Consider the following 24,240-nt stretch of genomic DNA (forward strand, 5'->3'; position numbering starts at 1 on the left):
GACCTGGTATTGGCAACGGGGGATGACATGGTAGGAGACCTACAGATCGGTGGTCACCTGGGGGACAGTGATCACCAAATAATAGAATTCACCATAAGACGTCAAGTGGGTAAGGTAACTAGTAGGGCGAAAGTGCTAGACTTTAGGAAAGCTGATTTCAATGAACTCAGGCATTTAGTCAAGGACGCACTGCAGAGTAAGAGTTTTAAAGAGATGGGAGCCCAGGAAGGATGGCTGTGCCTTAAGGAAATGATCCTTCGGGCACAAAGGGAGACAATCCTGATGCGGGAAAAAAGGGGGAAAGGGGCCAAGCAGCTTCCTTGGCTGACCAGAGAAATCCAGAGCAGTCTACGGGTTAAAAGGGGGGCATATAAAAAGTGGAAACAGGGAGAGATTACTAAAGAGGAGTATACCTCCTCTGCTCATGCTTGTAGGGAGGCAGTTAGACAGGCCAAAGCTACCATGGAGCTGAGGATGGCACCCCAAGTTAAGGATAACAAAAAATTGTTTTTTAGATATATAGGGAGTAAAAGGAAGGCCAGGGTGGAATAGGGTCTCTACTAAATGGGCATAAACAATTGGTGACGGACAGGGGGGACAAGGCTGAACTCCTCAATGAGTTCTTTGCCTCAGTGTTCCTAAGCGAGGGGCAAGACAAGTCTCTCACTGGGATTGTAGAGAGGCAGCAGCAGGGCGCCAGACTACCAAGCGTAGACCCTGAGATGGTGCAGAGGCACTTGGAGGAACTGGATGCGTTTAAGTCGGCAGGCCCGGATGAGCTCCATCCGAGGGTACTGAAGGCACTGGCTGACATCATTGCACAGCCACTGGCGGGAATATTTGAACACCCATGGCACACGGGCCAGGTCTCGGAGGACTGGAAAAGGGCCAATGTGGTTCCCATTTTCAAGAAGGGGAGGAAGGAGGACCCAGGCAACTACAGGCCAGTCAGTCTCACCTCCATCCTAGGCAAAGTCTTTGAAAAAATTATCAAGGCTCACATTTGTGAGAGCCCGGCAGGAAAAATTATGCTGAGGGGAAACCAGCACGGGTTCATAGCAGGTAGATCATACCTGACTAATCTAGTCTCTTTTTATGACCAGTTTACAAAACACCTGGACGCAGGAGTAGGGGTTGACGTCATTTACTTAGACTTCAGGAAGGCCTTCGATACGGTATCCCACACCATATTGGTGAACAAGTTAAGAGGCTGTGACTTGGATGACTACACAGTCCGGTGGGTGGTGAATTGGCTAGAGGGTCATACCCAGAGAATCGTAGTGGATGGGTCAGTATTGACCTGGAAGGGTGTGGGCAGTGGGGTCCCGCAGGGCTCGGTCCTTGGACCGATACTCTTCAATGTCTTCATCAGTGACTTGGACGAGGGAGTGAAGTGTACTCTGTCCAAGTTTGCGGATGACACAAAACTGTGGGGAGAAGTGGACACGCCAGAGGGCAGGGAACAACTACAAGCAGACCTGGACAGGTTGGACATATGGGCAGAAAACAACAGAATGCAATTCAACAAGGAGAAATTCAAAGTGCTGCACCTAGGGAGGAAAAATGTCCAGCATACCTACTGCCTAGGAAATGACCTGCTTGGAGGCACGGAAGCAGAAAGGGATCTTGGAGTCCTAGTGGACTCCAAGATGAACATGAGTAATCAGTGTGACGAAGTCATCAGGAAAGCTAATGGCACTTTATCATGCACCAGCAGATGCATGACGAACAGAACCAAGGAGGTGATACTTCCCCTCTATCGGGCGCTGGTCAGACCGCAGTTGGAATACTGCATGCAATTTTGGGCGCCGCACTTCAAGAGGGATGTGGATAACCTGGAGAGGGTCCAGAGAAGGGCCACTCGTATGGTTAAGGGCTTACAGGCCAAGCCCTACGAGGAGAGACTGGGGCACCTGGACCTCTTCAGCCTCCGCAAGAGAAGGTTGAGAGGCGACCTTGTGGCTGCCTATAAATTCATCATGGGGGCACAGAAGGGAATTGGTGAGGCTTTACTCACCAAGGCGCCCTGAGGGTTACAAGAAATAATGGCTATAAGCTAGCAGAGAGCAGATTTAGACTAGACATTAGGAAGAACTGCTTCACAGTTAGAGTGGCCAAGGTCTGGAACGGGCTCCCAAGGGAGGTGGTGCTCTCCCCTACCCTGGGGGTCTTCAAGAGGAGGTTAGATAGGAATCTAGCTGGGGTCATCTAAACCCAGCACTCTTTCCTGCCTATGCAGGGGGTTGGACTCGATGATCTATTGAGGTCCCTTCTGACCCTAACATCTATGAATCTATGAATCCAAGTGTTTGTCTATCCCACTGTTGAAAATTTCCAAGGATGGAGATTCCCCAGTTTTTCTTGAACCTATTCCAATGCCTGACGACCCTCAAAGTCAGAAAATTCTTTCTAATTTCCAATCTAAATTTCCCCTGCTGCAGCTTGAGGTCAGTGCTCCTGTCCTAGTCATGGAAAAAAAGCCTATCTCCATCCTCTTTCTAATCACTCTTCAGATAGTTGAAGACTGTTATCAAATCTTCTCTTCTCCAGTTTTTTCAGCCTTTACAGAGCCGTAATCATTTTTCTTGCTCTCTACTGGACGCTTTCCAATCTGTGCACATCCTTCTCGAAGTGTGGGACCCGAACCTGGAATTAGTGGTCCAGCTGAGGCATCACCAGTGTTGAATAGACCAGAAGAATTACTTCCCTTGATTTGCTAGTGACACTCCTATTCATACAACTTAAGTATGCTGTTGACTTTTTTTTTGCACAACAAAAGCACACCATTGGCTCATATTCAGAACTGCCGGGTCCTTCTCTGCAGTGCTGCAGCCTATCCAGCCACTCACCAGCCTGTATTTGTGCATGCAATTTCCATCCCAAGTTCAGGACTTTGCACTTGCCCTTGTTGTATCTCATCTGATTGATTGCATACCATTTTTCCAGTCTCTCTAGGTCATTTTGGATACTAGCCCTGACCTCTGGAGGTCTGCAACTTCACCCAATTTGGTGTCATCCACAAATTTGCTAGGAGTGCACTCAATCCCATCATCCCAAACATTAATGAAGATACTGAATAATACTGCACCTAGCAGAAACTCCTAGGAAATCTCACTTGATACCTCCTGTCAACTAGGCTTTGAGCCATTGGTGGCTACTCACTGGGAACTTGTCAATGCATAAAAGTTAGTCCAAGGTGTATTATGTAGGCAAATGTACACATTACACAGGCTCTCGCACCAATTCTAAAACATCAGATACATTTCAGATACTGATTTATCTTAGCTCTTAGTTCTCCTCTTTATCCCCTCTCCAAGTCTCAAAAGTTATGTTGAAAAGAAAACTACCCACACAAAACAAGCCTTTCAGCCTTGCTATCTGTTTTTGGAGCAATGAATATTAGATTCTCTCTGTACAGCAACTCAGAAGAGTTCTGCATTCCCAGAGCTGGTTCTCTAAGCAGGGGTTAGTAACCTGTGGCCCACAGAGCCCTTGGACCTTGTTTGCAGAGCTGGGGAGCTTTGGCAGTGTTTGGCAGTGGGGATAAAAACACAGAGGGCAGCAAAAATGCGAGGATCTAGAAGGGGGCAAACATAGACACAAAGCAAAATTACATTAAAAAATACCATAGTTAGCATGGCTGCAACGCTCTACTGGTACTTCAGTAGTGCTACCAGTTTGATTAAGCACAATGCCATTAACCTACACATTTACTTTACTATATATGTTAATTTAACTTCTTTAGACTTTTAGAGGAACTGTATCCCCTGTTCACTTTTCTATTTTAGGCTGAATTTCTTACAAGCTCAAAACTTGTCAGTTTCAGGTATTAGAATAATTTTCAAGTCAAATGCAACTCATGTTTACAAAATAAATTGTAATATAAATCTTTGCCAAATTTGAACAGAACAGAAACTCCAGAATTATCAGTTAATATTTGTACAATTATTTTTCATTCCAAGGTAATCTTTGCATTTCCTATCTAAGGTACCAAACAAAAGTGCAGAAATATTGTGTGAAAGATGTCTCATAGTAATTCCAGCCCATTTTTGCTAATTTAAGAAACTTGAATCACCATCCAAACTTTTGGATATTCATCTGACTTGAAAAAGATTTCAGAGCTGTGCCAGTTTCTAAGCAGTCTAGAAGAATTTGGACTTTTGAAATTTCATATTTCTTTGTTGGGAGAAAAATGAGCAGACAGTGACTCAGGACATTCTTTGTCTGGTTTTCTTATTGTTCTCCTAATTGCCTTGAACAAAGCAACAAAATCAGAAACAAGCTCACACATAACACAGCACCACTCTCAGGGTTGGGAAGAAGAGCTTTGTGTTCAAATGTTCATCCTATGCATCATCAGACACTGCTTCCAACTTCTGTGCATCTCTGTATTAACCCATCCCAAAACCATTAAAACCCCATAAAATAATATACATTTCTGTCCTTCACAGCCACTGCCACCAGCCTTGTGTCACTCACAATTACTCATACCTCCAAGGTTCGTGCCAATCTCTCTGGGGTTATGAGAGAAAAAACATTTTAATGTGTTCTAGGAATTTATGCTTTTAATCTTATCTGTGGCATAAAAAGTTGTCATTGATAATAGCAGAGATTAGCAATAGATACTGTTAAACTAGTGCTGACCTAGTTCAGCAGCAAGTGTAGCCAGAGACAGGCAGTGGTCTAGCACTTTTTCAAGCTACTTTTTCAAGGGGCTCGGGTCTGTAACCCCTGGTGTGTGGCCAGAGTGCGGTGCAGGCACTGCTGCACAGAGCTGGATCCTGGGACCCATGAAAGGCAGCAAGGGTTTGCCACCCCTGGCAAGTGGCCAGGGCTCTGTGCACAGGGACGGTGTATGGTGGAACCTAGACCCTGGGTGCCAATAGCAGCAGTTTGGGTCTCTAACCCCTGGCATGGGGCCAGGGGTCAGGACTGATCTCACTGCAGGAAGGGTCCCAGAGTGAATTGAGCCCCAGCATTGCATGAGGTGGCCCGGGCCTCCAACAACAGTGAGAAGGCAGTAGCCTCCAGGAGTACGTGACTGCTCGGGGCCACTAGCAGGCAGGCGGCTGGGATGCCGGAGCCTGAGAGGCTTGGTAGCAAGGAGCAGTTCGGGTGGAAGAGCGCTGATCCCCCTTTGTGGCCCCGGAATCATGAGTTATCGGGCAAGGGTTTCCCACAGGGGAGGAGACCCCTTGGAAGAGGGGGTGGGGAACTGTGAAAGGGCCCTGAAGGATAAGAGTCCTGGCCACACCCCAGAGGGTGAGGAGATATTGGGAGCCAGCCCTTTTCCCCTTTTTCGGGAGCTGGTCCCGGGTTCTTTTCCCCTAGAGGAAATTCTAGTAATCACAGTGATATTGATACCATGAAGGAGGGTATGCGCTTTATATTTTGTATCCAGCACCTCATATTTTGTCATTAATAACCATTTGTTGTTTATTTGTTATATATCTGGATGTGTATATGTATATATCTTGTTGAAACCCTGCCCCCCCCATTGACACCTCCCTCTGATTGCCAGTGTTTATTTGGGTGTGCCTAAGTGTGTTTGCTGATTACCTGAACTCACCTGTATTTACCTGTTCCAGATTTCTTATTTACCTGTGCGGGTTCAAGGCCCTTCAGAGCAATCCCCCAGAAGTCAGTATAAATTTGTACATAGTTAAATTTTATAACTGACCTGGCCTGGTTCTATAGAGACAGAAGGGAACTGTAAGTGGTCTGCAGTTTTGCCTACAGCACACCTGCCAGCTAACAATTCCCCTTCGGTCAGAGAAGGGAGTACTTATCTGAGTACACCCAAGCTACATAGTATCAGAAGAAGGTACTTTAGGGCAGAGCACCTTAGTGAACCTTTGTACAGTTTCACATTGAAGGTTAGTTTTGGGTGATTACACCTGCATCCCAAGGGCCTTTGTGAGGCAGGGCTGGTGCGTGTAGGCAAGCATTGGCCTAGCCCTGCCCCAGGGCAGTCACAGAGAAGAGGAAAACACCTCTGTCTTCTCCCTGCGCAGCCATGTGGAAGGCAAGGGGGGAAAGGGTAGGGAAAGGTACGGTCTGGCAGTCTCCTGGGAGGCTGCTGGAGTGCCTGCACATCTGGCCAGTGCTGGTGCAGGCAGGCTCTGAGCCCCGCCCCAGGCAAACAGGTTCAATGGTGCTCTAACTATGGAGCTTTTCTGTAAAGTGCCATAATTAGAAAGCTTCCCAAAACAGGCTGCTTAAATGTCAGTATGCACCCAAAATCTCCAATTTTGGCCTTCCATCAAAAAAATATTTAACCTAAGTAGATATGCTGATTTTCATCAGCTGAAGATCTGGCCATCTTCATTGCCGTCAGCAAAGTTACGCAAAATAACTTCAGCTGAGGACTTTGTTCCAACATACCTGCATCTGGACTCATTCCCTGCATAACCGTGGAAAATTATTTCACTTTTTAAAAAAAAAATCCCTTTTCCACCCTACCTGGAAAATTAGAACACTAATGCTGTACCTCACAGTCATGCTGCAAAGTTTAATCCTTTAAATTTAATGTTTATTAAGTGCTTTTGCATACCTATATGAAAGGTGCTATGAAACTGCTAAGTATTAGTAGTAATATTAAGCAGGCAATTCAGCTGGGACTGGTATAAGAAATTCCTTATTCAAATACTAGACTTTTCAATAATAGCAAACAAAACATAGGGCAAGGACATTTTTTTGAAATCCATTTTTTTCTACTAAAATGTGCTTTACCATGAAAGTCACCCTTTAATAGAGAACAGATCAAAATAAATCTCTTAATATTTTAAAAGGTGATCAGAAAAGCTTACAAGACATTATTAGAGGGTTCTGTTTTTCTGTGATAATAAATGATAATATTACTAACACCTGCAAAGCAAAACAACACGCTGCATTATTTATGGTGGTTTAGGAACTAGTGATTTAAACAATTGCAGTAAGAAAATGTAGAACCCTGAACTCAGGTCTCAACAGGCAGGTAAGTGGGGAGAACATTGACTTTTGATAATATTTGCTTTTATATATCTATTTGTAATAGTCTGAGTCTCCTATAGTAGGTAATTGCATATGTGTCTTACACATTTTTTAAATACCTAGTTTATCTTTGATAGTCAGTGGTTTCACTAAAATAAATCCAATTAAACTAGGTTGCAGCATTTAACACCCTGCCCATTTTGGTTTTATAAATAAACTCTGAAGTGCTCATTTTCACCACTGCAGTCAGTGTAGCTTGCATCTGAATGCTCACTGTTCAAGTTATTTCTGTATGTTTTCTCTATCAGGACTTGATAGTGTTTAGCGAAGATGAAAAGACACCTACCTCCACTTTGCTACCACCATTTCCTGCATTGAACTCTTCTGATGAACGATCACCAGTGGTTAAGTCTGCTGTCAGCGATTCCTGGAAGCAAAGTAAGGTTAAACAGTTCAAAATCTGAATAGGGGCAGAAGTTTGGCATGCATACAGGATCTTTAACTAACTGAATTTTATCCAAAAAAGACAGTTTTGGAAGTACTTTATTTAACCACTTGATTGCTGAATAAAGTAACTTGTAGATAAAGCAGGTTGTGTTTCTGTTCCACTTATCATGAACAGCATTTTGAAGTGCTTTCAAAGAATGGTTCACTCCTGCGGATACCAGGAAGGAAACGGTTGAAATGGGAAGATCTGAAGAAAAATCATCTGATATAAATAACTACCCATGGATTTGAATGCTCATTCTGGGTTTTTTTTGTCTCTTTATGTTCCACACTTTTATATTACTCAGATCTTCCCTAGTACTCCTTTAAATGCAGGATGTCAGCCTCTTTGCTTGTCCCTTGAGCACTATCAAGATTTACTTTTTGTTCTATGCTTTATTTTTCCATGCATTGCAAGCACATTGTTTACATGAGTGTAATACAACAGAGCATGAGATCCAACCGAAAAGGCTAGCAGTATAGCTGGATATCAGTCTGTTCAAAGGTAGAGAGGAAGGGTTCTAGGAATGGAATAAGGGACACTATGTGAGGGAGAGTAGATATAAGAAGGCAGCCAGGAGTGGAGAAGGATAGAGAGATGTTAGGGGAAAAGAATCACCATGAGTGGGGCAAGAGGTAAAAGGGAGAGAAGGAAGAATCTAGGGCAGGGTACTGGTGCTGAGGAAGAGGTTGTTTCAGTATTGGGGGGAGAGGGAGAAATATGAACCTTAGGCCTTGGTACACCACTTAATCACATCTTAAGTAGTTACCCAGCCACATGTCAATGCAATTCAGTGCCGTAGCAAAGCTGGGATGGAGCACGGGATAGAGCTGCAAGCAGCTCATTTGGGAAGGCATGGGGATGGGGCAAGGGTGGTAACTGCTGCTGCACACATTCCCAGGCAAGCATGGAGGGGCATGTGCCCCATGGATTTGTGCACAGGGTGAGGGTGGGCTGCTGCTGCAGGCTTTGCCCCCAGATGCCAAATTTTGTTGCTACAACACTTATGCGATTAATGGCATAACAAGGAATAAGCCACAAAGTTATTATATAAAATACGTGTAATAACTTTGTGGCTGGTTCCTGTCATGCCATTAATTGAATGTGGGGCCAGGCTGATTGGGGCTTCCAGCCTCCAGAGTAAGGATGTGAAAAGTTAAATGATTAATTGTTTAACCGATAAATTCAGTGATAACTGGTTAGTAGGGCTGTGTGAAGCTTTGATTTGGAGGAGATTTGGCCTGATTCAGCAGCCGAATCTCTGAATCCAAACTGAACTGGGAGACCAATAAAAAGGTCCAAATCGATTTGAAGCTCTCTGAATCTATTCAGAAAAGATTCGGAGAGCTTCAGAGAGATTTGGAGATTCAGGCAGTCCCTGCTCGCCGCCACAGGGAGCTGGACCTGGACTCCATGTCGGTAAGTAGAGGAGGGGGAAGGGGACCATGGGGGGACCCCCCGCAGGCCCCATCCCTTGCTTGTTTCCCCAGCCCTCCTGAGCACCCTGCAACCCCTGCCCGTTCTCCCAGTCCTGTCAATGGCTGCCCTGCCTCGTCCAGCTCCCAGCTCTTTTTGTTTGTTTGTTTTTTAAAGCCCTGCACTCACCAGCTGCTGCAGTGGCTGTTGGGGCTTCTGGGGGCTTGTGGCAGAGTCCCCCATGCAGCACCAGGCAGCGGGGATCCCCGCCCCTCCACACCTGGCAGGAGCCAGTGAGTGCAGGGTTTTTTTTTATTTTTTAAAAGCCAGGATGCTGGAGCCTGGTGGGGTAGCCATTGACAGGGCTGGGAGAGCAGGTGGGAGACGGGGCCTGTTTGATTTGGAGATTCAGATGAATTGATTCGGGACCGTGATTTGAATCACTGAAATGAATCACTATCCTCTGAATTGGCAGAATCTGAATCCAAAGCAAATACTAGCCACTTCACACAGGCCTACTAGTTAACTTAGCTCTGGGGAGTCACAGTCTGGCACGGAAATGGGGAAGGGAAGCTGTGAGTGGTGCCACTGCAGGGAGGGGGAGGAGCAAGGAAGACAGGAGAGGGAAGGGTGAGAGAACTAGTACCCGTAGCCTAAACAGAAAACGGCCAACAGCCTAATAACTCATCAGTTAAGCAATTATTTGCTCCTGCTTCACAGATGCTCCCTCCCTCCCAGCAAGGGCTTCAGATGGGCTGTGTTGTCCGGCTAGGCTTGCCTCCTTCCTCCCCTCCCCCCCCGCCCAGAGCTGCTGTATTAATGATTAATTGTTTAACTGATATAATTAGAGGAAGTTAAAGAAATTTTTTTTTAAATGATATTTACATCCCTACTCCAGAGTGCATGGGAGCCCTTGACTCCCATGTGCTCCTGCAGCTGTGAGTGTGGATCAGCTGATTGCTACTCCCAGCTTCAGTGCCCCATTGAAGTCAAGGGCTTTGATAAGCCCCCAAGGCTGAGAACTGTGATCAGCTGCTGGTCTCAGCCACAGGGGCGTACTGGAGCCCTTGACTCTGATACACCCTTCAACTGGGAGCAGTGACAGATGGGGGCTCCCAGCCTTCTGGGCACAGCTGAAGTCAAGGGCCTTACTGCACCACTGCAGCTGGGAGCTGTGCTCAGCTAATCCAGGCTTCCAGTCCTGGGAATGGATGGTATAACCTTGTGACTGGGAGCCCCATCAGCTAATCCAGGCTCCCAGGTGAAGGAGTGTGTTACTGTCAGTGTAGGGGGAGCCTGAAATAAGAATCCTGATGCCCTGCACCAGCAGTATGGCCTGATGGGAGCTGATGCTCGATCCCACAATGCACATGTGGTGTGGTAGGAAGCGTGATTATGGGGATTGCACATCAGATCCCATAGTGCCTTTAACTGCATGTCTGCCAGGGGCCTTACATTTCAAAATCATGTCAGAGAAATCATTGCAGTTCAGTTAATATTTTTTCTGACCCAGCTTGCACAGTCTACCTTGAGAGAGAGTCTCTGAAATTGAGTTCTTTCTATATTGATTTCCAACGACTGATACCAGCTTAAAATATCTCTCTGTAGGTAGGAGCAATTCTACTTCTCCCAAATATGCTATGCACTTTCTCCCTTCCACTTCATTGGGTTTTAGGGTCTGGTGGCAGAGATGCCCAAGTGTCTGAAGTCAGAGTTTGAGTCTTCCCTCAGACTTGCACCCAAGGTTAATGTCAATCAACCCAAATGTAAATGAGTTTGGAGTTATTTGGGATGGGGAGCAGACAGATGCATGTGATGCTAGGCACATCTTTCTTTTTGTGCCATTTGGCAAGATAAGATTCAGTGCCTTAATCAGGCTAGCCTAGTGGGCTACTAGGTTTAGGCAGACTTTAGGCCCTGACTTCAGTGGATAAAGAACTAGAATCAATTTCCTTTAGAAGCTCATTGTTCCTGCTTGTGCCTGTTCTCCTCTATGAGGTTGCAACTAAGCATAAGCAGAGGATTAGGACCTTAAATGCAAGAAGACATTGGTGGGGGGGGGGGGCATGTGTGAAAGAGGAATAAGCAGGTGGAACAGGTGAATTCTAGAAAAGGTTTGCATGCCAATGCTTGTCTCCTTAGCAATGGAGGGGGAAGGCGGGGGGGAAGAATCAAGTCAGAGAGGAACACACAAGACAAACAGGAAATCTCAGAGATTAGTAGCTGAATTGGTTTTACGTTTTTAAGTCTTCCATGAGACTTCAGCAACTCTTCACATTCTCAATGAAGATGTGAAACAGAAGACTTAGCACTGCTGTAAAATTATATTTAGGTATGTGCATAAGATGCCTATTTGGAAGAAGAAAAAGCCTGTTAACTTTTATTCCCTAGTCTTCCCTACCTTTAAAAATATGGGAGAATGTGTCACCTCATTATTTGTGTATGTGAAGCAGGCCATAAATGTGTCTTTCTAAAAAGCCTGTCATAAAATGGAGTGGTGGGAAACGAGAGGGTTCATTTTTCATCCCAGTGAATGCAATAGGTCAAAGCCAAAGCTGCTTGCAGTAAAAGCCAATTAGAGAATTGAAAGATTGGAGGGACTTAACTACATATAGGACTGCAGTCTCCCTGTATTTATCCTTCAGGGGAAAAATAATCACCATGTCATGTTAGAAAGTCTAAAATAAATTTGAGAGACTGTAAATTCCTCAGCATTGGGGGCTGCATTATGAGTTCTGGGAGAAGCAATTTTTAACATGCCTTTAACAAATTTCTGCCAGAAGACAAACATAAAAATCCCACTCTGGTTTCTAGATTGGTTCTTATCATACCTGATCAGCACTGGCCTTGTCACACTGGCTGCATCACATGTACATGATACTTGATTTCACAGATATCATGTGTGACTGAGCTCAAAATGGAACCCAATCACAGGAAGGGATTTAAGATAGTTGGGTTTTTTTTAAAGAAAACAGCTCAGCTGAAAGAGAAAAAATCTACATTAATTACAGTTCCTCTTCTAGCTCCCTCCCACACCTCTCAGTGTATGCTATTATAAGTTCAAGTTTTTTGCTGAGGAGCATACTAACAACCAGTATATTTAAGAAAATTTACTGCTTTGAATCCAACTGTGCCAGACTGTCCTATTGTTTTGAGTTTCCTGGGAGCAGGGATCGAGTTAACATAGTGAAACTTGTAAATGACAGGTCTGGTGCAAGTTGTGTGGCTGGCTCTTGCAGTTACCTTTATGTTTGATTTCTCAGTGAACATTGTTTCCATTTTGGGTGCAGACTTAGCATTAGAAGGCAGTGTTTGAGGTATGTATGAATTGAGGGGGCCTAGAGTATGTGTACCTGGAAGAGGTACCTGAGCTAGCTTGGGTACTAGAAGCACTTTAGCTGTGGTACTGTGGCACTCCTGGGTTAATCAGGGCCAGATCCAGGTGTGCAGTGGCATGGTATCACTCCCCTTTAAGATCACATGAGAGAAGCGGCATCCAGGGCATTTATTCAAGACCCTAAAGCAAGTAAGAATTCCCGCCTCCTGCCCCCCAACATTACTGGGATGGGATTCCCCTCTATGCTCAGGACCATCTCCCTTCCCCTCCTAATCCCCCTCTCCCAGTTGCTGCTGCTTCCAGAGCTGCTTCTGCCACACTCTAGGCAGGCTGCACAGGGAACTAGGTTCAGTTGGACACCATGGCAGTGGTGGCAGCAGGTGGTGGGTCCTCCTGCCAGGTGTTTCCTGCCAGCCAGGGAATATGCTCAGAGATGGGGGAACCTTCCCACCACTGCTGCTGTTGTAGTTGTCCCTGGCTGAACCTGGGTGGAGCAGGCAGGAGTAGTAGTGGAGCTTCCCCTGCCCTTGGGTGAGGCAGGGAAAGTGGTGGGCAGGGGAGGAAGTAAATAGGAGTGGAGGGGACTTGCTGCTGAATACAGATGAGAAGGGAGAGGGTGCTGAGAGCATGAGGAGTGGAGGAAGGGTTTTTTTCTGATTTGAGGGCTAAAAAAAAAGTCCCCAGCTGCTGCTCTTGTGGCATGGTCTGCAGCTCCAGGTGATGGGGAACTTGAAGCAGGGGTGCCGCCACACCTGCAGCTCTGGTTGCTGCTCCCACACCTCCATTTACAAAATCCTGGACCTGCCCATGGGGCTAGTTAGCCTTGCTGAGAAGCAAGATATTTTAGCTGCAATGGAGCACCACACTAACAATCCAAATAACTTATTTTTAGCCTATGAGGAAACTCAACCTGTAGATAATAAATAGGGAGAAGAACAAATAAAACAATATGATTGTATAAATAAACAACAGAACTGCTTGGAAGCTTGCAAAAGCATGTCACTTGCCTCCTCTGTCCCTGGCTATCAAATACTTTTCAGTCTAAGTTGTAAAAATGTAAAAGCTACAAACACACATTTCTTTTTCAGTCCAATTTTCCTTGGTAGCAAACATGGAAAGTTAGTATTTAGAGTTAAACTTATTCTAGCTGTATAAGCAAGATCCAATACAATTAGTCTTATTAGTCTCTTCTAGTAACTACCATGTATGCTTTCCACCTACAAATTCAATTTCCAGCATTGCTCAGACCTCAGCCTTAAATCCCACTAAGAATAAGCAAAAAGTTATAGTTCAAATTTTAATAAGCAGCAGTGACCTGAAATTGGTGCAAGCTGCTTAGCTCTAGATAAAGCAATGACAGTTAAACCACAGTTGAAACCCAGAGAGGATGCCTGAGAAAGGAGCACATCCAAAAACCTGAGACATGTAATTCACTGTTGTCAAATAATGTGAACAAGGTATGACTATAGTAATTGTCACTAAAATCAAGAAACTTAAGTGATTCTCCTTCCCCCCTACCCTTTTTCTAATTTCTTATTCTGGCATCTGCTCTTCTTTGCTGTGCATTGCAGTGAAATTTCAGGGCAGACTCTTATTACACCAAACAACAAAAAACTGAACATGGATTATGTCCAAAGCTGTCAAATCCCCCTGCAGTAATTTTGGGGTGAGGTCCAGGAGCTTACTCTCTCTTTCCTCTAGCAGCAACTATAGCCAAAAGTTCTCCAGAATGCAGCTTTTACTTCCATGCAGCCAGAAGGATTTCTTCCAAATACTGCACTTGCATTTTATTTCCTTTTAAATTGCCTTGTTCCACAAAGTAGTCTGTGGGCGCACAAGTCATCCAGCAGACATGGAGCATGAATTAGATTTTTTTGATCAGATATGTCCAAAGAGAAGCCTTTTCTGTCTCTAAAGATTTTTTCAATGTCTTATGTGATTGCATTATGCAAATAACCTTGAGTGTGCCAGCAGGCATATCTCTGAAAGGCTGAGTAGATCTAAAGCATGGTCTTAGGCAAGAGAAGTGTTAAGCTTTAAAGTCCCAAATCATTCTCTAAACCAAGGGTTTCCAAACTGTGGTATGTGTACCCCTGGGGGTATGCAAGACATCTTTGTGGGGTACACAGGAGAAATTGTGTAATGGTGAATTTAATTTTCATTATAATAATACTTAGCATTTAAGGGGTTAAAATATAAAACATGTTGCTAGGGATATTCAGGCAGCTGGTAAATCTGGAAGGGGGTATGCAATAAGAAAAAGTTTGGGAACCTCTGCACTAAATTCCATTTTGACATAAATTGAGATCTCTTTCTGTTCTCCCATCAGTCTTATACTAGTGGAACTACTGACTTCAGCTGAGTTATACTTTCAACATTTCATAGTTGTTTGGGTCGGAAGGGACCTCAGTAAATCGTTGAGTCCGACCCCCTGCCCTGGGTGGGAAAGAGCTCTGGGTTCATATGACCCCAGCCAGGTGCTTGTCTAGTCTCCTCTTAAAGACCCCCAAGGTAGGGGAGATCACCACTTCCCTTGGAAGCCCATTCCAGATTCTGGGAACCCTTACTGTAAAGAAGTTCTTCCTGATGTCCAATCTGCTCTCTATCAGTTTGTGGCTGTTGTTCCTGGTTATTCCAAGGGGTGCCCTGGTAAACAGAGCATCTCCTATTTCCTGCTGTCCCGCCCCCCCAATGAATTTGTAAACAGCCACATGATCCCCTCTCAGCCTTCTCTTGTGGAGGCTAAAGAGATCCAGGTCCCTCAGTCTCTCCTTGTAGGGCCTTATCGGCAGGCCCCTAACCATATGAGTGACCCTCCTCTGGACCCTCTCAAGATACTCCAACTGCAGCCTGACCAATGCCGCATAGAGGGGAAATATCACCTCCCTGGACCTGTGATGTTCCTGCTAATGCATGATAGAGCGTGGTTAGCTTTACTGATTACTTCATCGCATTGGCAGCTCATATTCATCTTGGAGTCAACTATCCTCTGAGATCCCTTTCTGCTGCTGTGCTGCTGAGAAGGTCATCCCCTAGCTTATAGGTCTGTTGGTGATTCCTTCTCCCTAGGTGCAGCACTTTGCATTTGTCTTTGTTGAACTGCATCCTATTCTTTTCTGCCCACTTTTCCAAGCTGTCCAGGTCCACCTGGATTCAAACCCTTCCCACTAGTGTGTTTACTGTACCCATAATTTCATGTCATCCGCAAATTTAGACAGAGTGCTCTCCATGCCCTCATCCAAGTTGCCGATGAAGACATTGAATAGCACAGGTCCAAGGACTGAGCCTTGGGGGACCCCACAACCCACATCTTTCTAGGTCGATACTGACCCGTCCACCACCACTCTCTGGGTGCGGCCCTTAAGCCAATTTGCCCCCCACCTGCCTGTGTAATCCTCTATGTTACAGCCACTCAGTTTGTTTATGAGAATAGGATGAGATACCATAAAGACCTTCTTAAAATCCAAGTAGATGACATCTACCTTGACTCCTGCATCTAAGCATTTTGTGATTTGGTCATAAAAAGGAACAAGGTTAGTCAGGCAGGATCTACCTGCTATGAACCTGTGCTGGTTGCTTTTCAGCATTATTTTTCCTGCTGGGCTCCCAAAAATGTGATCCTTGATAATTTTTTCAAAGTTTTTTCCCAAGGATAGATGTGAGACTAACCAGCCTGTAATTACCCAGATCCTCCTTCCTCTCCTTCTTGAAAATAGGGACCACATTGACCCTTTTCCAGTCCTCTGGGACCTGACCTAAGCACCAAGAGTGTTCAAACAGCTGTGCCAGTGGCTCTGCTATGACACTGGCCAATTCCTTCAGCGCCCTTGGATGAAATCATCCAGGCCTGCTAACTTAAACACATTCAGCCCCTCCAAGTGCCCCTTGACTAGGTCAGTGCTGACCATTGGTGGGCTGGTGTTCCTCCTGTGCCTAACTGTAATGCAATTGGGAGATTTATCTTGATCCATGTGGAAGAGTACAGAGGCAAATAACTCATTGAAGAGTTCAGCTTTGTCCCTCCTATCTGTCATCAATTGCCCTAGCCTGTCCTGTAGGGGTCCTGTGTTACCCTGCACCTTCTTTTTGCTCCCTGTATACCTGAAGAATGAATTTTTGTTGTCTTTAATTTTTGATGCTTTGGCTTTCCTAACTGACTCCCTGCAAGTGCGAGCCAAGGAGGTATACTCTTCCTTGGTAGCTACCCCCTGCTTCCACAGCCTGTATGCCTCTTTTGTTGCTCCTAGGCTTTACTGGATTTCCCTGTTCAGCCAAGAGGGTTTCTTGGCCCCTTTGACCCCTTTTGTGCAATATGGGATTGTCTCCTTCTGCACCTGAAGGATTGCTCCCTTGAGGAACGACAGCCCTTCCTGGACTCCCATGTCTCCAATGCTCTTGATCTTCAATGCCTCACTAACCAATCTCCTGAGCACATTGAAGTTAGCCTTTCTGAAGTCTAGCACTTCCGCCCTGCTGGTTACTTTTCCCACTCTACACTGGATTTTGAATTCAATCAATTGATGGTCACTATCCCCTAGGTTACCTTGTACCTGCAGATCCCCCGCCTGTAGCTAGCACCAAGTCCAGGAAGGCGTTTCCCCTAGTGGGACTGTATACCTCCTCTGTTAGGTGGAGGTTCTGTATTCAGGTTAAGAACCTATGTGAGCAGTTGGATCTGGCTGACTGCTCCTCCCAGCAGATACCAGGGTAGTTTAGGTCATGGCAACCATGTCCCTTGACTGTACGGCCCCTGAGAGCTGCCTTGAGAATTCCAGGTCTAGCTCATCCTCCTGGTGTGGTGTTCTGTAGTAGAGCCCCCACCACCAAGTCCCTTTACCCCCATCCCTCTTGTATTCTAACCCACAGTACCTCAATTTGCCCCTCCTGTGATCCCATCTTGATTATAGAAGATGTGTATTGCTCCTTAACATAGAGAGCAACACCTCCACCTCTTCCCCAACTCTATCATGTCTGTACATCCTATAGCCCTCAATGCTCACTGCCCAATCATGAGTAGGGTCCCACCAGGTTTCAGTTAGCCTAACCAAGTTGAAGTTATTGCTTGCAAGCAGGAGTGCGAGTTCCTCCTGCTTGTTCCCCATGCTCCTAGCATTAGTGTAGAGACATTTAAGGCCCACAATGGGTGCCCTTGGTACCCCCCTGTCCTGATGCCATTCAGGCCCCTTAGTACTTTTCTGGGCTGATCCAGTGCAGGGCTTGTGGCTCGCTGATCCTGGGTTCTCTTTGTCCTCTGCATCCCCTTCCCCCACTGAACCTAGTTTAAAGCCCTGTGTAGGAGATCAGCCAACCTGTAAGAGAACAGACTCTTAACTTTCAAAGAGGGATGAAGACCACCACATCCCAGGATGCTCCTTTCATGGAAGTGCGGATTGTGGTTGAAGAAGCCAAAACCCACATGATGGCACCAACTCCGGAGCCACAGGTTGACTTCTTTGATGCAGGCATCTTGACGCTGATGACGACCACTGACTGGAAGGATTGACTTTAATTACACCAAGGCAAGCAAGAATAGATCAAGCCCATTTTGTTTCAACTAGAACACGAGTTGCTGCACTTAAGCAGACCACTGGTCCCTCAGTCCAGTATGCCTCTCTCCTGCAGTGGTCAAACTGGGTGCCTCAGAATATGGCTAACATTCCTAGACAGTTATGTAAGGATGTGTGGATGGTTGGAACTGTTTCTTGACACATCAAACCAAATATAAGGGGCACTAATATCAGTTTACATAGCTTCAGTATTCATTAATTATTATTTTGCTTCATCAGAGCCCCTAGGATTATCACAGGATGGACCTAACCTCCTTAGAAGTTCATCAAGGGGTGAACATAGTTATTTTCCAGGATTTAATCTTGTTAAAAAAAATCCCCTCTTTTCTGAACATAATCAGAAAAAACCTGTAATGACAACATTCTTCCATTTCCATGGTGCATGCTGTAGCAGCCAGACTCCTCTCAGGTTAAGAAGAACATTTCCCCACTACCTTTCCATTTTAAAATTTTCTATTGATAGCAGAGAATTACAGGAGAAATAAATGGTAACAGTATCTCATCCCTAATCTCCTCTCCTGTCACTTGGGTTACCTATCTTTTACAGCAGTAAAAAAAATTGAGTTGTAAGCTTTAACCCTACCTGGGCCACCAGTATTGGAGACCACTGGGAACTGGGTAGGTTTTATACAGTTCCCAGCATACCTCCCTACAATTATTCCTTAATTTACTCTCCTAGCTCAGGAAAAGTCCTGTGTCCTAGTGCTCCCTTTACTTAGGTCATAGTCTAAAGTCCGTTAGCATGGTCTTGAGTTTTAGCAGAAGCAAATTGCTTGGAAGCAACATGGTGTGATCAGTTCCCTAAAACATTTAGGCATGTTGCTTGCATAGGTGTCCCCATGTATTTCTGCAAAAAGTGATATGGTAAGTTATTCCCCTGTCCTTTCATGTAGTTGCTTAATATTGTTTTGTTTAGAGGCTGAACATGTGAATGATACATGATGTTGCAGATCTGGATAAATGTACATTGGCAAAATTGGACTGGGGGAAAATGGCAGGTTGAATTGGCAAAATTGGACTGCAGGATTAAATTGCTTTTACCCTTCGTGGTGCCTAGCCAACTCCTATGCAGTACCAGACTGGTTTTCTCTAAGTCAGACAGGCAATTATTTCCTTTCTTCCCTTTGAATCTTAAGTACAGGCAAGTAGTAACAGACCGCATTAGTAAATTACAGTCAATATTTTCCCAAATAGAACAATCAGCTCCATTCCAGTTTAGTTAAAACAGAATGTATTTGTTTTCTGAACTACAGCAGAGAAAACAGAAAATAAGTGATTTTAAGCATTAACTGGCTGACAAGATAACTACAGTGAGACACTGAAAGTGGGCTATAAACTTTACAGAATAATTGTCAGGCTACCCATTTAAAACCAGGACAGAGACAGTTGTTATCTAAACAGTCATGAACTTCCCCCTGTTCTATTAGTGTTTGCAAAATGCATCTCACACACACACACACACACACACACACACACACACACACACACACGATATCCTAGCTCTGAGAGTAAGGTTTGCTTTTCAGAGACCCACTTGGTAACCTAACCAGATTGATTTTAACAAATGTAGCTAATACATGTCAACAAACTGATAGTCAGAATTCACATAGAAAAACAAATATTGGATCAAATAGCCATTCAGTACAAATTATTATAGCTGCATCAAGTTCAGCAAGGTAATACCAATGTTGACAGTGGTGGAGGATCTGGCCCATTGTTTGTTAATATAAAATCAATTCAAACAAAGTAATTACCATATGTTGCTAGTCCTAGTCTCTCTCTTTCTTTGCTGAGTTCTTACTAAGGCTGCGTGAGTAGATAACTTTGAAAATTGTTTTTGAAAAATGGAAAAAAAATTTCAGTTTGGATTGAACTGAAATGAAAGTCTTTTTTTTTTTTTCTTGCTGCAACAAGAAACCAAAGCATTTTCGATTCATTCAACCTGAAACAGAGAATTTGTCTCTCTCCCAGATATTTTAGCAAAAGCAAAGCAAGGCAAGTAGAAAGTTAGAGTTAGGTACCATTTGCAAAACCAGAAAGGACTAGTTTATTCTACTTCCTTAATTGCCCAGTGTTTAAGCCATTCATTCAGGACATACAGGACAAAAAGTGCAAATCCAGTCTTTGCCTGATTCAGAGCAGGGATTTGAACTAAGCCCTTTCACGTTTCAGGAAAATGCCCTAACCAGCAGGCTGTCTTAACCATAATCACCCCTGGTCACATCACTACTATTTGTGATCATTGTTTTTCCATGCTTCATTTTCATAAAACGTGGAAGTTCCAAGGACAACTAAATCATATTGGGCATGTCTATATGAGATGCTATGGCAACGTAATGTCAATGGGCACTAACTGTGATGCCACCGCTACTGTGCAGTAGGGCTGGAAACGACTCATGTGCTGTGGTACTGTGCAGCCTTTAGTACTTGCTTTGGCGCAGTGTGGCATGCATGTAGCTACGCCCATCAAGTTTTGTTTTTCTTGTTCCTCTCTTCACACACGCAAGTCCCCTGGGACTCTGATGTCAGTGTCTAGCAGTGCAGGCATTCTTGTTTTCAGTTTTCTGTTGAACAAAACATTCAGGAATGATAACCGAGATTTCAATGGTGCCATTGTGTAAATTAGCAGTGCTAAGTACAGATCAGAATCGGACTCTTCTTTTTTTGTAAGCACTCTGTTATTTTTTACTTTTTTTTTTTTTTTTACACTAATTCATTGTGGATTGGGAGTGGTACAGCTAAACCTCTACTTCACTACAAACTACTTAAATTGTGACCCATTGTCACCCATGTCATGAGTTTTGCTTGTCCACAGTTTGAGGTGCAGTTCCTCCCAAACCCCTGCACCTATCTCCTTGAAACTTAGCAGGCTTTGTGGCCTCAGCAGGGGCTAGCATGCCTGCAGTTTTGACCCTGCTGTGGCTTAACACATACACATGACACAAGTTTGGCTCTCAAGACTTTGGGGTGCGGTTTCTCTGAATCCCCAGCACCTATCTTCTTGAATCTTGGTATGCTTTATGCCCTCAGAAGGGGGCTACCATTTCTGCAAGTTTTATCCAAATCTGGCCAGAAATGTTGAAGTTATAGATTGTTTCAACCTTCCCCATTATAGCCTATGGGTGAAATATTGAAACAGCACTGAAATGGCAAAACATTTCAACTTGCCTTGTTTTGAGGCTGTTTCGACCATATCTGCTTTGTTTTGATTTTGCTGTTTCAACCTCGGAACAGGTCGAAACAGTGTCGAAACAAAACTGGTTGCAAAATTTTGCAGAGCCCTAATTATTATATCATGTATACCATTCCTGATAAGAGTAAGTATATGTCAACCTTGCTTCAGGGGCCACTTTCTCCCATGCCATCAAACATGTTGTGTTTAACTGGGCCTGTATTTTAAGCATATGTGACAAGCTTTAACAGGTTTCTCAATGTTGCTATTCATTTGAAGTCAGTATAAAACATCTCTGGTCTCTCTTCAGTTCTTCAATCCATAGGCAAGCTTCATGTAGTCTTTTAACATGTTTTCTGTAACACCTTAGGAAAGCCATTCTGTTGCCTTTGAAGAAAAGCCCACAGAGCATTCAGAGTTTTCCCCATTATGGGCTGAGAATACGTAGTCCTAGTTATCTTGTATTAATAGGCTTGTTTACTTACTGCACAGTATTCTCAACATTGGCTGTAGTGGTCACATTCTGCATTTCATCTGGGACTGAACAAGCTTTTTTAGTCAAACCAATATATACATAATCTAGGTTTAGATGCTACTCTGTTGTACTTTTCTCAAATGCTCTAGAGTAAGGACTGGCAACCTACGGCCTGCAGACCAGATGCAGCCTGGCAAGCAAGTTTAACCAGCCTGCAAAGCTAGGACATCGGAAGAAATTCAGTGGCAAGAGATATGATGGCATTGGCTGGGTTGCAAGTGGTAGCATGCCTTCACTAGTCTAGTCTGCCATTGCTAAAAGGTTGCTGATCCCTGCTCTATTCAGTATACATCTGTGACCACCAAATCTCTTCTAGATTTGTATTCTACTTGCAAACAGCAAATCATAAATGTTTAATTGTATAAAGAATCTCATTTCTTAGGGGCAGAAGAAGTTAGTAAGCTCTTTTCAGCAATTATAAGCAGTTTACAGTCAGTTTTAGCTAACACTAACCACTCATAAATAAGTGTGTGAAGGTTTTTCACAATGGTCCCTGCTGATGCATTAGGCATGACAATAATATGGAATCAGCCATCTCTCAAAAGTCTTTCCCTTCAGATCATGAAAATTGCTCTCTTTTTTCATATTTCTTTTGAACTAGTATACATGTGAAAGGGTCTGGTTCCACACTTTCCTCAACAATGACTAGCAAATGTACTCACTCTGCTAATTTTTCCATTGGTTCTTTGATTCTTAGAACAGTAAGCCCATCCATATCCCCCTTCAGTCTTCACCTTCAGATGAGAAGAAGTTTTCCAAGAACACGTATCACGGAATGTTTAGGCTCTTTTGGCTCCGTAGTATACTCAGGCAAGAACTTCTCTATCTCCTTAAAGATGATCTCATACCGTTTCTTTGTTGTTTGTCCCCTGTGCCTGCTCTGAGCACTGATTCTCGATGAGACCAGTTGTTTGGTATGTGTTTAACTCAGTAATAGATATTGTTGTCTCCTAGTACTATTCTAAATTCTATCTAGTCCAATGCATTTTTTGCCTTTACATTTATTTTCACTTTAATGGGAATAAGTTCACCTCTGCAAGTCCTGAATTTTATCTTCTACTGCCTGTAGCTTTTCTTCCAATGTTAATATCAGTTTTTGGCACCATGCTGGCATGGGAAACTGTGTCCAACTTAAAATTAATAAACGTTCCATTTGCTTTCAGATTGACAGTCAATTCATCTTCTGTTGCAGCATTGTCCATTGCTCTTGAACAAAATCCATATGAGCTAATGGGGCTGTTTGCCATTTTCTTTGTCCATGCTGTGCACACTACTGCTGGTACTGGCAAATTTTGCCAAGTGATGTAACTCACTGTAGCTCATGAATCTTTTAATGAATGCCAAGTATTGTTTGCTACTGCATGTACAGCACCAAGTGTTATTTTTTGTGGACTTTGTTTCTGAACTCTATATACCTTTCCTTCTCAGGTCTTTTTGTTATATTGTTCTAGTATTTTCAGTTCTCTCTAATATCCACAGTACCAGACCACTGTCCATTTTCCATAAGTGTCTGTCTAAAATGGATGACCGTGCTTCGTAAATTTTAATAACTTTGCCAAGGATTCTGAGTCTTCCAGTAGACTCTTTAAATTTCTCCTCCTAGACCCCAGTCACAACTTAGTCTCTTATCAGGGAGTCAGTTAGCTCTCCAATATTGCAAGACTGATCTAGGGCTGATGAACTATCCAGGCTGTTTTCATCTCCTTTATGCGTTCGGTTTAAAAATACATCTTATGAATATTTCATTTCCATGTGGAGTGCAGTACCTTCAAATTCATGTAATACAGTTTAATAGTTAACCTCCTGTGTCTGTGTGAACTGAAAACTACTGAAACACCAAGTGCTGCAGAACCATCTATTGCCAAAACCAAAGCTATCTTCTAACTGCTTTCATTTTTGCTGGCACCCACTGCTTGCAGAGGCAGAGTGAATCTTTGTTTAAACCTTCTTCAGTTCTTTATACCTGTGGAGATTTGTGATTCTGGTGGGGCTTTCAACTGCTCTACTCACCATTCAGCCTGTTTTTGTAGTTTGTCCTATTCCTGGTACCATGTGTTGTTCAGAAATCACACAGAGCTAAGGAGTGTGATAGAGTTTGGCTCTATTTGTTCTCTGAATGAGCAATGCTTAACATAATCCACAGCACAAGATAAGAATCAGTTCCAACTGGCTCATGCAAGAGAAACTCTTAAATATAAAGTTCTCTGCTCTACAGGTCAGGGTCAAGGCAGATTAGGAAAGATCAGTAGAGTATATTGCATTGTCACAGTATGGTTGGTTCCCCAGCCTTATCTATAACATCTAGCTATTTAGACTAAGAGACAAGAGTACTGAGCAACAGTATAAAAACCTCCAGATATTTCTATTTTGTGCATTCTAATTCAAATCTTTCTTTTTTGTTGTTGTTCTTTTAAAAAACATTTGCAAAATGAAAAGAAGTAAATGTATACATATACATACACATACACACATGCACTATTATATTATATTATATTACATTATATTATATTATAACTGGCTGCATAAAGTTAGCTTCCTAAATGATTAAACAAATGTATATGTAACTGGAGTAGATATTATGTAGAAGCTTACATTAACATCAGTGGATACCAGCTCTCTTGAAAACCAGAGAATTTATTCAGGTACCATTTAATATTTTAGGAGCCTAACTTTTCAAGATTTGTTTTCAGTAATCTTGGCCAGAGTGTTTCCACAGCAAGAATCTTTTACTGATTATGTACATAGAAGGGATAC

General features: G+C 43.7%; 1 protein-coding gene and 1 long non-coding RNA gene across 2 annotated transcripts in view; one reads left to right on the forward strand and one right to left on the reverse strand.

Moving 5' to 3' along the window:
- Positions 1 to 24,240, forward strand: part of ENTHD1 (ENTH domain containing 1) — a 73,133-nt gene that overhangs the window by 27,893 nt on the left and 21,000 nt on the right. The window contains exon 4 of the mRNA XM_006264025.3: positions 7,281 to 7,410. Within this exon, the coding sequence (XP_006264087.2) occupies positions 7,281 to 7,410 (130 nt within the window). The remainder of the gene's footprint in view (positions 1 to 7,280; positions 7,411 to 24,240) is intronic.
- LOC132250130 (uncharacterized) overlaps positions 1 to 24,240 on the reverse strand; it is a 120,376-nt gene that overhangs the window by 22,795 nt on the left and 73,341 nt on the right. Inside the window, exon 2 of the long non-coding RNA XR_009461711.1 lies at positions 7,319 to 7,399. This is a non-coding gene — a long non-coding RNA (uncharacterized LOC132250130). The remainder of the gene's footprint in view (positions 1 to 7,318; positions 7,400 to 24,240) is intronic.

Source organism: Alligator mississippiensis, chromosome 4, assembly GCF_030867095.1.
Source record: "Alligator mississippiensis isolate rAllMis1 chromosome 4, rAllMis1, whole genome shotgun sequence".
NCBI classification, from domain to species: Eukaryota; Metazoa; Chordata; order Crocodylia; family Alligatoridae; genus Alligator; species Alligator mississippiensis.